This window comes from Pelophylax lessonae (assembly GCF_965119305.1).
Source record: "Pelophylax lessonae genome assembly, chromosome: 1".
Taxonomy (NCBI): domain Eukaryota; kingdom Metazoa; phylum Chordata; class Amphibia; order Anura; family Ranidae; genus Pelophylax; species Pelophylax lessonae.
The window spans coordinates 872,058,044-872,071,450 of NC_138768.1; the positions used below are offsets into that span (position 1 = coordinate 872,058,044).

General features: G+C 43.9%; 1 protein-coding gene across 1 annotated transcript; it reads left to right on the forward strand.

Annotated features, from left to right (window-relative positions):
* Positions 1 to 10,166: 10,166 nt before the first annotated feature.
* Positions 10,167 to 12,173, forward strand: LOC309550317 (zinc finger protein 862-like; the record flags this gene model as incomplete). Its single annotated transcript, XM_082250714.1, has 1 exon — positions 10,167 to 12,173. The coding sequence occupies one exon, from the start codon at positions 10,167 to 10,169 to the stop codon at positions 12,171 to 12,173; it is 2,007 nt and encodes a 668-aa protein (XP_082106840.1).
* Between the last annotated feature and the right edge of the window lie 1,234 nt (positions 12,174 to 13,407).

Sequence of the window (13,407 nt, forward strand, 5' to 3'; positions counted from 1 at the left end):
CCAGGACCCTTAAGGCTCTGCTCCACACCTGGCTCACCAGGCTGACTGCCTGTGACCACTTTCCTCGACATACAGAAAGAGAGACAGCTGTCGCCCTCCTCCTGGGACTCTGCTTCCTGCCAAAGACCCCCTGTCACATGTGCCCTTGGCTTTTTATGGTCAATCCCAGGATGCACCGCTGTTGTGCCCTCCCACTGGGACTGCCACAAAAGCCTGTGTGTGTATTTTATTAAAAGTCATCTTATCAGAGAGCGTTAGATCCCTTGTTGTTTTATTTTCCATGCACACTGTGGAAATGTGAGGATTCCACATATCTATGCAAGGAGCAGTTTTTCACTGATGTCCCCATAAAAATTATCCCCACTGGGATCATTGATTACGTATATAATCTGCTGGATGAGTAGTTCATTAAGGATATCCCTACCAAGGATCACTACTACCGGTAATATTACTGCATTCTGAACCTGTGGGAAGGTGAGAGGCTATTCATTAGTTGTGGTGGTGGACACACGAGCACTGAGTGTGGAAGTATTTGACAAGCACTTCATCTTGCCGATTTTGCACAATCTTTGTATGGACTTGACATATTTATTTTTATTTATTCTCACTCCTGGTTTGCACTCCTTGCACTTGCACCTGTTTTAATTGTGCACTATTATGAATATATTGATTGTAGTTTTATATGGATTGATTTTTTGATTATTGATTATTTGATATATTTATTATTGTTATTATTGCTTTAATATTGTCAAGCACCTTAAATAGAACCTGCCACTTTATATCAAATATATTTTGGATGTTGTTATATATCTAGTAGGCACTTCATTAGCACCTTATTATATTTTGCCACCTATTCACTTTAGCGCTGTACCCCCACGTGTTAATAAAAGAATATGCTTCGTATTTTGATTCTGTATTCTGAATCTGGAGGCTGGTGAGTAAAATTTGTATTATCTTGAAGAGCGATGGGTGGTGCTGGTATCTCACACTTTGTGATGTTTTTGTTCCCTTCGGGACACTGTGGTTCCTGCTCATTAAGTGATTACTTTGTTCTGTAGTGATGTAACAGCCGGTGGGAGGAACCACTACACCCAGCAGGGGATAAGGTTTCCAACAAACACAAAATGTCAGATACCGCCGGGGTCCTTAGTTCTTCAAGAGAGCATAAATTAGACTCGCCAGCAACCAAAAGGGTAAGTAATAAATGTTTAAAGTGAATGTAAACCCCATTCATGAAACCTGACCTGGACACATACAGTATCACACAAAAGTAAGTACACCTCTCACATTTTTTGTAAATATTTATTTCCACAAATTTTTGGAAAGATGACCACTGCCTTGCTAAAGAAGCTGGGGGTAAAGGTGATGGACTGGACAAGCATGTCTCCAGACCTAAACCCTATTGAGCATTTGTGATGCATCCTCAAACGGGAGGTGGAGGAGTGCAAGGTCCCTAACATCCACCAGCTCCGTGATGTCGTTTGTCGTCATGGAGGAGTGGAAGAGGACTCCAGTGGCAACCTGTGAAGCTCTGGTAAACTCCATGCCCAAGAGGGTTAAGGCAGTGCTGGAAAATAATGGTGGCCACACAAAATATTGACTCTTTAGGCCCAGTTTGGACAATTTCACTTAGGGGTGTAATCACTTTTGTTGTCAGCGGTTTAGACATTAATGGCTGTGTGTTGAATTATTTTGAGGGGACAAAAAATTTACACTGTTTTACAAGCTGTACACTAGAGATGGCCTTGCGGTTTGCCCGGCGGTCGGTTCGTGGCGAATTTTGCTTGTTCACTACCCGCCAAATTTGCGAACACACGGCGTTGTTCGCGGCGGCCATATTAGTTTACATTCGGGAGAACTTTGACCCATGACACAGCCGTCAGGTGGAACGGGACAGCCAATTGAAACATTCCAGCACATGGACAGTCCCCCTACCCTATAAATAGACCTGAGCTGTCGGCCATTTTACATTCCGCTTTCTGCCAGTGTAGGGAGAGGTCTGCTGTGCTCATTAGGGAGAGTTTGCTAGACACAAATAGCGCTGTGAAGATCCACAAAAGTCTTTTTCAGGGCTGGTATTTCGGTATAGATCTACTAGTATCTTTTGAGTTTAGGGAGACGTATCCAGTCGTTGCTTTAGGGGCAGTTAGAGATCGGCTGCAGTCACACAAATCGCTCTGTTAATGTCCACAAAAGTCCTTTTCAGGGCTGGTATTTCGGTATAGGTCCAGTCTCTCTTCAGTATAGGGACAGGTATCCAGTCTGTGCTGTAGGGGCAGTTAGAGATTGTCAGCAGTGACACAAATTGCTCTGTTAATGTCCACAATAGTAATTTAAAGGGCTGCAAATTTTTTGGTATTGCTGTGCAGTGCACTAAAAAAGGGAGGGGGGTAATCCACAGTATAATATACATTGTAGAAAGCATATTATAGTGGATTAGTAGTATTATTGTGCACTGTGCAGCATTGTGACAGGTGTGGTGGTGAGACTGAGCGTTTTTGCAGCAATACTACACACAGTGCAGTGACAAAAGCACTTATAACGTATTATAACTGGTGTGATAGGCCAATTGCCCCCCCAATATCACATATTGAAGTGGGGTGTTATCTGAGTATACCTTTACATGTTTATTTGTGTCCTGCAACAATATTGCCTCTTTTGCTGAGTTAAGTCTGATACACACAGTGCCAAACTCACTGGCCAATTTTTTTGAACTGCTGTGATAGACCAGTGGCCCCCGAATACCACATATTGAAGTGGGGTATTATTTAACAGTATCATTTTCTAAGAGTGTATTTTAGTCCTGCAAAAATTTGGCCTCTTGCTGTGTAAACAGTGCTACACACAGTGACAACAGTTACTGGCCAATTATTTGTAGAACTGGTGTGATAAACCTGTGGCCCCCCAATACCACAGATTGAAGTGAGGTGTTATTTACCAGTATACTTTTCTAAGATTGTATTTTAGTCCTGCAAAAATTTGGCCTCTTTTGCTGTGTTAACTGTGCTACACACAGTGACAACAGTTACTGGCCAATTATTTGTAGAACTGGCGGACTGACGGACCGGCAGATAGGGAGGAGAGGCAGGCAGAACTTGCATTGCACAAGAGGTACAAAGCAGACTCCAAATGTATCAGGAGCGAGCCATCAACCATGTACAGTCACATCTGGCGCTCCCAGGACGCCGGCACATGGCTCCGCAGTGTTGCCATCTGCAGCCTTTGCAGTCAACGCATAAGTCGCGGTAAGCCCAACACTCACTTAGGGACAACTGCCTTAAGAAGGCACCTGAAATCCCATCACCAAGCCCAGTGGGAGCAACACCGTCAGAACCCACAAAGCCAACTCCATGCTCTCACCGTCCAGCCTCTTCTCCTTCTCCTGTCTCCTCACAGTTATCCAACACTCCACCTTCCATGATGCCGTTGTCACGTTGTTCTGGAAAAAGGCAGGCTTCTGTGGCTCAAATGTTAGAGCGTAAAAAAAGGTGTCCGACAGGTGTCCGACTACATCGGGTTAACGGCCGATGTGGACGCTCTGAGGAGTGATGTACCCCTGGACTACTGGGTGGGCAGGCTTGACCTCTGGCCAGAGCTTGCACAATTTGCAATGGAACTGTTGGCTTGCCCCCCGTCTAGTGTCCTGTCCGAAAGGACGTTCAGCGCCGCAGGGGGGATCGTGACCGATAAGCGCACTCGCCTAGCTAATGACAGTGTAGACTACCTCACATTTATAAAAATGAATGAGGCATGGATCTCTGAGGAATTCAACACATGTGACCACCAGTAGACCATGTTTTATTGAAATTCCTCATCACAGGCCACAAATATCTGCCAGACCGCCATCCACCAACAAAAATTCCTGGTCCTTGTCTTCGCTAAATAAAAGCGGCATAAAAGGTATTTCATGTCCATTGAATGGCTAATTTTTGCAGCCTATACAGGCCGACACTTCTTTATACTGTGTGAATGCCTAATGTACCTCTAGCCATCAAATACTAAGTTCTTTGCTGTCAGTTCAACCCATGTGAGCTAATTTTTGGAGCCTATACAGGCCGGCACTTACTTCTGTATACTGTGAATGCCTTCTGTACCTCTAGCCATCAAATACTAAGTTCTTTGCTGTCAGTTCAACCCATGTGGGCTAAATTTTGGAGCCTGTACAGGCCGACACTTACTTCTGTATACTGTGAATGCCTACTGTACCTCTAGCCATCAAATACTAAGTTATTTGCTGTCAGTTCAACCCATGTGAGCTATTTTTTGGAGCCTATACAGGCCGACACTTACTTCTGTATACTGTGAATGCCTACTGTACCTCTAGCCATCAAATACTAAGTTATTTGCTGTCAGTTCAACCCATGTGAGCTAATTCTTGGAGCCTATACAGGCCGACACTTACTTTTGTATACTGTGAATGCCTACTGTACCTCTAGCCATCAAATACTAAGTTCTTTGCTGTCAGTTCAACCCATGTGAGCTAATTTTTGCAGCCTATACAGGCCGACACTTACTTCTGTATACTGTGTGAATGCCTAATGTACCTCTAGCCATCAAACACCAAGTTCTTTGCTGTCAGTTCAACCCATGTGAGCTAATTTTTGGGGCCTCTACAGGCCGACACTTACTTCTGTATCCTGTGAACGCCTACTGTACCTCTAGCCATCAAAACGAATTTCTTTGCTGTCAGTTAAACCCATGTGAGTTGCATTTTGGAGCCTATACAGGCCGACACTTCTGTATACTGTGAATGTCTACTGTACCTCCAGCCATCAAATACTACGTTCTTTGCTGTCAGTTCAACCCATGTGAGCTAATTTTTGGGGCCTATTCAGGCCAACACTTACTTCTGTATCCTGTGAACGCCTACTGTACCTCTAGCCATCAAAAACTAAGTTCTTTGCTGTCAGTTAAACCCGTGTGAGCTAATTTTTGCAGCCTATACAGGCCGACACTTCTGTATACTGTGAACGCCTACTGTATCTCCAGCCATCAAATACTACATTCTTTGCAGTCAGTTAAACCCATGTGGGCTAAATTTTGCGGCCTATTGTAAGATTCTGGTACCTTTGGTACCCTTATTGCCCATTTTCCTTTTCATATTGCGTCCCACCTTTTTAGTTAGGTGGAACGCATATACCTTTAAGCCGTATGACATCATCACTGAGCGCCGCTCTGAGCGGCTATTTCAATCGCCGGCTTTCTCTCTCAGGTTGTTCGTTCAAACCGCATGCTTACAAGCCTTGTCTTATGCTGCCGGAGCCTCCAGCTATTCTCTTTACCTGGAACAGACCGGAACCTCGATACTGATCCCGTATCTCGCTACCGGATCACTCCCTCACTACCGGACCCCTCTACTTACTAACCTTACTAGTGATAAGTACCCCACAGGGGATTCCTCCATAACAAACTTACACTATCTACTTCTGCACATTAAGGACTGTTACTATCTATGCATTACTAATTCTACCATCTGCACTGTTACATAGATTGCTAGCTCTTGAGTCTACTACCATCTATCCTTGCACTGGGTTAGTCTCTCCTGTATATCATCTGCTGTCCTTACCACCTATTACCATATATGATTACTAACCTATCTGCATCCTACCTATTACCGTCTACTACTCTCCTGAACATTACTATCAAGTGCTTATCATTTCTATCACTGCTCACCCCTGTCTCTTCAGCACATCACCTCTATACTGTCATACACATCCTATCACTCCAGGAACATCTTATTAAGTGTGTGTATATCTGTATGCTGAAGCAGGCGGGTCCACAGTGATGAGTCTGGAGAGTTGGATCTGGTAATTCAACACATCTCTACATGACTACTGAGTGGAGATTCTGCAGCTGCAAATCCAGCTTACTATAAAAACGCAGGAGCGTTACACCTATACAGGCCGACACTTACTTCTGTATACTGTGTGAATGCCTAATGTACCTCTAGCCATCAAATACCAAGTTCTTTGCTGTCAGTTCAACCCATGTGAGCTAATTTTTGGGGCCTATACAGGCCGACACATACTTTTGTACACTGTGAATGCCTACTGTACCTCCAGCCATCAAATACTATGTTCTTTGCTGTCAGTTCAACCCAGGTGAGCTAACTTTTGGGGCCTATTTAGGCCGACACTTACTTCTGTATCCTGTGAACGCCTACTGTACCTCTAGCCATCAAAAACTAAGTTCTTTGCTGTCAGTTAAACCCATGTGAGGTAATTTTTGCGGCCTATACAGGCCGACACTTCTGTATACTGTGTGAATGCCTAATGTACCTCTAGCCATCAAATACTAAGTTCTTTGCTGTCAGTTAAACCCATGTGAGCTAATTTTTGCGGCCTATACAGGCCGACACTTACTTCTGTATACTGTGAATGCCTACTGTACCTCCAGCCATCAAATACTACGTTCTTTGCTGTCAGTTCAACCCATGTGAGCTAATTTTTGGGGCCTATTCAGGCTGACACTTACTTCTGTATCCTGTGAACGCCTACTGTACCTCTAGCCATCAGAAACTAAGTTCTTTGCTGTCAGTTAAACCCATGTGAGCTAATTTTTGCGGCCTATACAGGCCGACACTCACTTCTGTATACTGTGAATGCCTACTGTACCTCCAGCCATCAAATACTACGTTCTTTGCTGTCAGTTAAACCCATGTGAGCTAATTTTTGCGGCCTATACAGGCCGACACTTCTGTATACTGTGAATGCCTACTGTACCTCCAGCCATCAAATACTACGTTCTTTGCTGTCAGTTCAACCCAGGTGAGCTAATTTTTGGGGCCTATTTAGGCCGACACTTACTTCTGTATCCTGTGAACACCTACTGTACCTCTAGCCATCAAAAACTAAGTGCTTTGCTGTCAGTTAAACCCATGTGAGGTAATTTTTGTAGCCTATACAGGTATAGTATACTGTGCAATACTTCTGTTATGATATTGTCCATGTGCTGGGACTATTTGTGCACAGCCAATGTTCCCCCTAAAGTGCGCGCATGCGCGGACGCGCAGTGAAATTCTGGTCCCGCGCAAGCAGCTATGTAGATCGCGCACCTAGTGAGACAGCGCAGACGAGGTGGCCAGGGAGCAGAGCGTGCGCCCTGAGAGCACGCCCATTGTATGACAATAGCGAATGAAAATTCGCTATTGTCACATGGATCCTCCTCCTGGCCAATCAGGGAGCGGGTCCTCCTGCTTCCTGATTGGCCGAAAGGCCAACTTCATGCCATTGGCCGAGGAGGAGGCGCCGGGACTCGGGAGCACGGAAGCCGGGGACTGAAGTGAGCGGGTCCGTGACCGTCCGTAAAGTAAGTGCACGGGGGGGGGGGGGTTCTCGCGGGGGCCAAGTCACTTACAGATGGTGTTCAAACACCAGAAGATCCACTCAGCCAGGAGGCATCGCTGGAACTGGAAGTGCTGGGGAGAGCGGAGGATCGCTGCCATCGTACCCAGGGTCAGGATATCAATTCATCAGAGCTCTCATTTAGAACGTCCTCACTCCATGCAGGTCAGGCAATGCCACGCCCCCTCATCTTTTTACAGAACTCCTGAAGTCTACATTTGCATCTAGGTCCCTCTTTGCTCTGCCGGAGGATCCTAGTAACCAACTGTGTGTCTTCTCCCTTATTCATCTTTGCTTCCCCAATATCTTCAACTCATCACATGTGAAACCCAAATGTGAATGTGAATATGCCAACATCAATGCACCACCAGTGACAAAGTGCTCCACCCACCACTTGTACAGCCTCTTACCAATAAATTAAATTAAATCTGCATATCATTCCATTCCAGGTAGGTCAGTCTATCAGCAACCCTTGGTGTTCCTCCTCTTGGTATAACTCAAAAGAAAATTAATCAAAATAATGTAATACTGTGAAGATTTAGGGCTCTTTCACACGGGCGGTCCGTGTGAGAGCTCCGCTGCGGTCCTTTTTTTTTTTTTTTTTCCACGGAGCGGATGACATTTCTTTCATCCGCTCCGTGTGTCCGCATATAATCCCATCCGTTTGTGGATGACATGCGGACATAATGTAAGTCTATGGGCATTGCGGATGTCAGCGGATGACACAGCTGACATCCGGTTTTCCTTCCTTTCCGTTTTTTGAACGGAACAAAAATAGGGTTTTGTTCCGTTCCAAAAAACGGAACAGAACTGACAGGAAGAAAATCGGATGTCAGCGGATGGTATTCCGCTGACATCCGCAATGCCATTCACTTACATTATGTCCGCAAATCATCCGCCAACGGATGGGATGATTTGCGGACAAGCGGACCACCCGTGTGAAAGAGCCCTTAGGGCTCTTTCACACGGGCGATCCGATCAGATCCGCCTGTCAGTTTTTTAGGCGGTTCTGATCGGATCCTCCATGCAGCTCTATGGGGCAGCGGGTGTCAGCTGAGACACCTCCACTGACACCCGCTGCCATCCGCATCCGATCCTGTGCTGAAATCTGGACGGATGGAAACCCTATTTTTCCATCCGTTCAGTAATCGGAGCGGAGCGGATCTGATGACAGCGGACAAGCAGTCCACTCTCATCCGATCCCCCATAGAGGGCAGCGGGTGCTGAGACACCTCCCTCTCCGCTCTGCAAGCGGAGACGGAGCTGTCACCCGCCCGGCTCAGCGGGGATCGCGGATCGATCCCTGCTGAGCAACACGGATCCGCCTACGGAGCAGACCGTGTGAAAGAGCCCTAATACTGCAAACCATATGAACAAATAAATCATGCTCACATTTCATTCAATAATGAAATGCATACCTATGATTCCCACAGCACAAATACATACCTCAGCCTTGCAGTAGGTGGAAGTGGGGTGGAAGGTAATGTTTATGCTGCCTGATCCACCTAGGGCTCACAAAATGTCTCTCTACTTTAGGTATCCCAACAGCCTATTCATGCCCCAGGCTGGAATTTATTCACTTTACTGTGTAAACTTTTCAAACTTGGTGCCAAAATGTAACCACAGCTTAATTTCAGGTGAATGACAACGACCACCAGGTGTTACATGATCATTCCTCCACAGCCAAGTCACTTACTTTACCGCCGCTTCCGTGAAGGGTGACCGTCCGTGAGGTAAGTGCACGGGGGGCTCGCGGGGGGAACGCTGGCAATTGGCATCTCTGCATTGATTTGGTGGGAATGCTGGGGTGAATGCTGTCAGCCTGTCAGGAGGCCAATTTTGTTGGGATCATCATCAAAGTGCTGTTCAAACCCATGCTGTATCCTGTAGTGCATAAATGTGCGTAAGGACCTGCCCACCCAGTTACTGGAAGGAACCTGATAAACCTGTTGCATGCTTCAGTTTTAGACAGGTCTGACACTGTGTTGATCTTTATTTTTGTGTTCACCTTATACTTTTGGTAATAATGGGCAGATTATTCTGACTCCTCTAATTACATCGGAATTCTGTGTTGTTCCTAAGAGCCTAGTCACACTTGTCCACTTTGTTGCAGTGAAAGTCATGCATTTTGCTGCATAAAGATGCATTTCAAGTAGAAACTGTGTTCTCTCCGATGGGGTTAGCTCACATCTATACACTGCAGTTTTGTGTGGAAGGTAAATGAACCTATGGTTAATCCATTCACCCGTGTGTTTTTGTGTGCGCCTTACCATGCATATGGAACAGTTGAATCCAGTCTGAACTTTAAAATGGTATTAAACACATTGTTTAATTTATTGTCTTATTGTCCTGTCTGTATTCTGTATGTGGATGATGACCCCAAAAATAACCACCCATTGAAAATCTGATCAAAATTGCACTTCAGTACTGTGAACCTAGCCTGAATGAATGTGGAAGCGTCAAGTATTTCTCAATTCTAGGATCAAATCTATAATTTTCAGGCTATTCTAGCTAGGGAAGCAGATAATCAAGCACAATCTTTGATTGAATAACAGTGGAAGCAAGCGATACTTGGGGTCTAATACACCCAGATTCCCTGTAGTGAGGTCAGGTGTTGGCACAATTGTGTGCTGCCGGCCGGGTCACTTATTTAGTGAAGTTTCGCAAGATTGCACAATTGATTTTGGCACAATTTATATTCACTAACTATATGATTTGTAGCACCATCCATTTGTATTTTATATTGAATTTTGGAGTAATTAAGGCTAGCCTTTGATTCACAGACGTGAACCACAAGTTCAGACCGCGTGAATCCATTCAGCAATGGCGAAACGAAAAGATGAAACACCTCTGCAACAGCCTAAAAAAAAGGTTTGTTTGACTTTCAAACAAGAATGGCTAAATGAACTCCTTCAAACGGATACTAGCGATGGCCCCGACAAATCTGTTAAATTGTCGGAAATATTTAGTTACGGAGCTAATGGGGTTGTGTGCAAACTTTGCTCCGAAGCTAAAGTTAAAGGAGAGTTTTCCACCGGGAAAACGTGGACAGAGTGGAAACTTGACTACCTAAAACGTCACTTAACACAAAAATGTCACATTGATGCTGTGAAAGCATTGTACAATAGAAAGCATGGAACTGCGATTAACCAGCTTCTTGGAGAGTCGAGAGAATCTAGACAAAAACGTATCGACCTCGCCAATAAGAGCAAGGCAAACCCTGAACAAATCAAAATATTGATCGATAACGTGCTACTTGCCATTAAAATGAACGCGTCTATGCTATCTGTTCAAGAACTTCACAATCATCTGGCGAAATATGTAAGCCTCCCCGACAGCTGGAGAAGTAAAAACTACGCTTTTGAATTTGTGGAGTCAATTAATGCAGTTGTACAAGCTGAGACTATGGAAGCTGTAAGAAATGCCAATGTTCACACGTTGATAGTCGACGAAAGCACAGACATTACAGTACACAAAATGCTAGTTCTTTACATTAAGTTTAGAGAACAAAATCATTTCACATACAAAAGTGTATTTGCCGGAATCATTCAGCTGGCACGATGCAGCGCCCAGGATATTGCAGATGCAATAATAAAGTTCTACACTGATCACGGACTTGATTTGCAGAAAATGGCCATGTTAACGTCTGACGGCGCTTCTGTCATGTTAGGCAAACATAATGGAGTCACTGCAATACTTAGACGGCAAATACCGCACCTTACAGAACAACACTGCGTTGCTCATCGAGAGGATTTGGGTATTGATGATGCATGGAAAGGCGTGCAGTTGATGAAAGAAGTGGAAACACTTTTAAGAACAGTATATTCACTATTCAGTAGGTCTTCTGTAAAGAAAAGCAAATTTGACGAATTGGCAAAAGTTTTAGAAGTGGATTCACTGTCTTTCCGACCGTTGAATGAGGTTCGCTGGCTGTCACGTTACCAAGCTGTTAATGCTTTTTTGCGGAATTACAGTCTGTTAACGGAGTATTGTTCAAAAGAAGCAGAAAACGACGACGACCCAATTGCGAAATACTGTCTCAAAAAACTATCTGATCCCAAGTACAGAGTTGCAATTACTGTTCTCGGAGATGTGTTGGAAGAACTAGCTCAGCTCAGTGTCTCCCTGCAGCGCAGCAATCTTAGCATCGTTGATGCTCATTGCTTTGCCAGAGCTAAGATGGAAAAACTTAAATCTCAGTATCTCGGGCAGCATATTCATTGGAGCACCCGTGTAAATGAGCTGTTGGGGAAACATGACAGTGCAATAAATACAGCAGAGATTATTCTGTTTGTCCGCAAAGTTTGTGACCATCTTGACGCAAGATTTCCTGAAGGTGAGCTTAAAGAATGGTCTGCATTTAGCCTAGAAACACTGGATTCAGCAATTGATTTTGATTACGGCATCACTGATGTAACCAGACTGACAGAGAAGTTCCACGCTTTTCTAAAACAAAGAGATGATGAGGATGACGCCACCGAGAGCATCTGTCAACAGTACAACGACTTCAAGTTCACTGTCAAAGAAAAAAGAAAGACAGGAGCGCTGCAGACATTCGATGAAATGGTAACCTGGGCACTAAAAACTCAGGACTTTGTGGAGCTTGCACAGTTAATTGACATTTGTGGGACATTTCAAGCGTCTAGTGCAGACTGTGAACGCGGTTTCAGTCTCATGAATCGTATCAAGACAAATTCACGCAACCGACTTCAGACCATCCACTTGGATCAGCTAATGAGAATCCGGTCTACGCAAGCAGATGGGTCTATCAATCTGGACAAGATCTATAACCACTGGAAAGGTATTAAGGACAGACGGGAGAAGTTTTAAAGGTACATGTTTTATTTGTTTACTAATATTTATACTTTTTGCTGAAAATAGGCAGATAATTTGTGGTGCATCTTTGTTTTCAGGTTCTGTTTTGAAAGAGGTTCCATATCTCCACAGACCTACTGCAAGGCCAGTCAAGACTACAGCACTGAAGCACTGCTGCACTAAAAGTTGTTAAAACTGTTAAAACTGTTAAAATTGTTAAAACTGTTAAAACGAAAACACTAAAAAATGTTGTGTTTGTATCTTTTTTATTCAATCTGCCTTAATAAAATGTGTTTGGATAAAAATAGCCTATTGAACATTTATTATTACTATTACCTTTAATCAAAAATCGTATATTGTCACAAAAAGTGCATGTTGCCATTAACTATGGGCTATATAGTTTGATAGAATATTAGTAAATCGTATTAATTGTTCACAACCAACTTTACAGTATACTATACTGTAAAATTGGTTGAACAGTTAATACGATTTACTAATATTCTATCAAACTATATAGCCCATAGTTAATGGCAACATGCACTTTTTGTGACAATATACGATTTTTGATGAAATTGCTCAGTCTAAAGGTTTGCGCTCAGAAATTTTTTTATTTGCTCAGCACAGTAAAAAATTAGAGGGAACATTGTGCACAGCTAGTACGTCTTTTGTGGCTGCAAATATGACCTAAAGGTTTTTAAAGTTTGCCTCCCATTAAAGTCAATGGGGCCCGCCGCGAACTCGTGGTTCGCAGACTTTTGAGAAAATTTGCGGCTGACGTTTGCGAACCGCCCCGGCCGATGTTCATCCATCACTACTGTACACTCACAACTTTACATTGTAGCAAAGTGTAATTTCTTCAGTGTTGTCACATGAAAAGATAGAATAAAATATTTACAAAAATGTGAGGGGTGTATTCACTTATATGAGATACTGTATATCTGTAGTGTTTACTTATCTCTCTCTAAAGCTCTAAGTCCCATGTCTTTCTGCTGCTCCGTTCCTCTGTTATCAGCATGATACCTTCTGACAAGTTCCCGGACACAGTAGATAAAAGCAGCTGGAAATGTATGTTGGGGTGGGTGCATAGAGATAGATTAGCAGAGAGCTGGTCTATTCACAGCACAGCTCTGCATGTTTCTTCCTTCCTCTGCCTATGTGGAGGTGGGATGTGTGCCTTTCCTTCAATCAGCTCACACACAGTGTATGCCAAGACTCCACACTCAGTGCTGAAACAGGAAGAAAACAATTT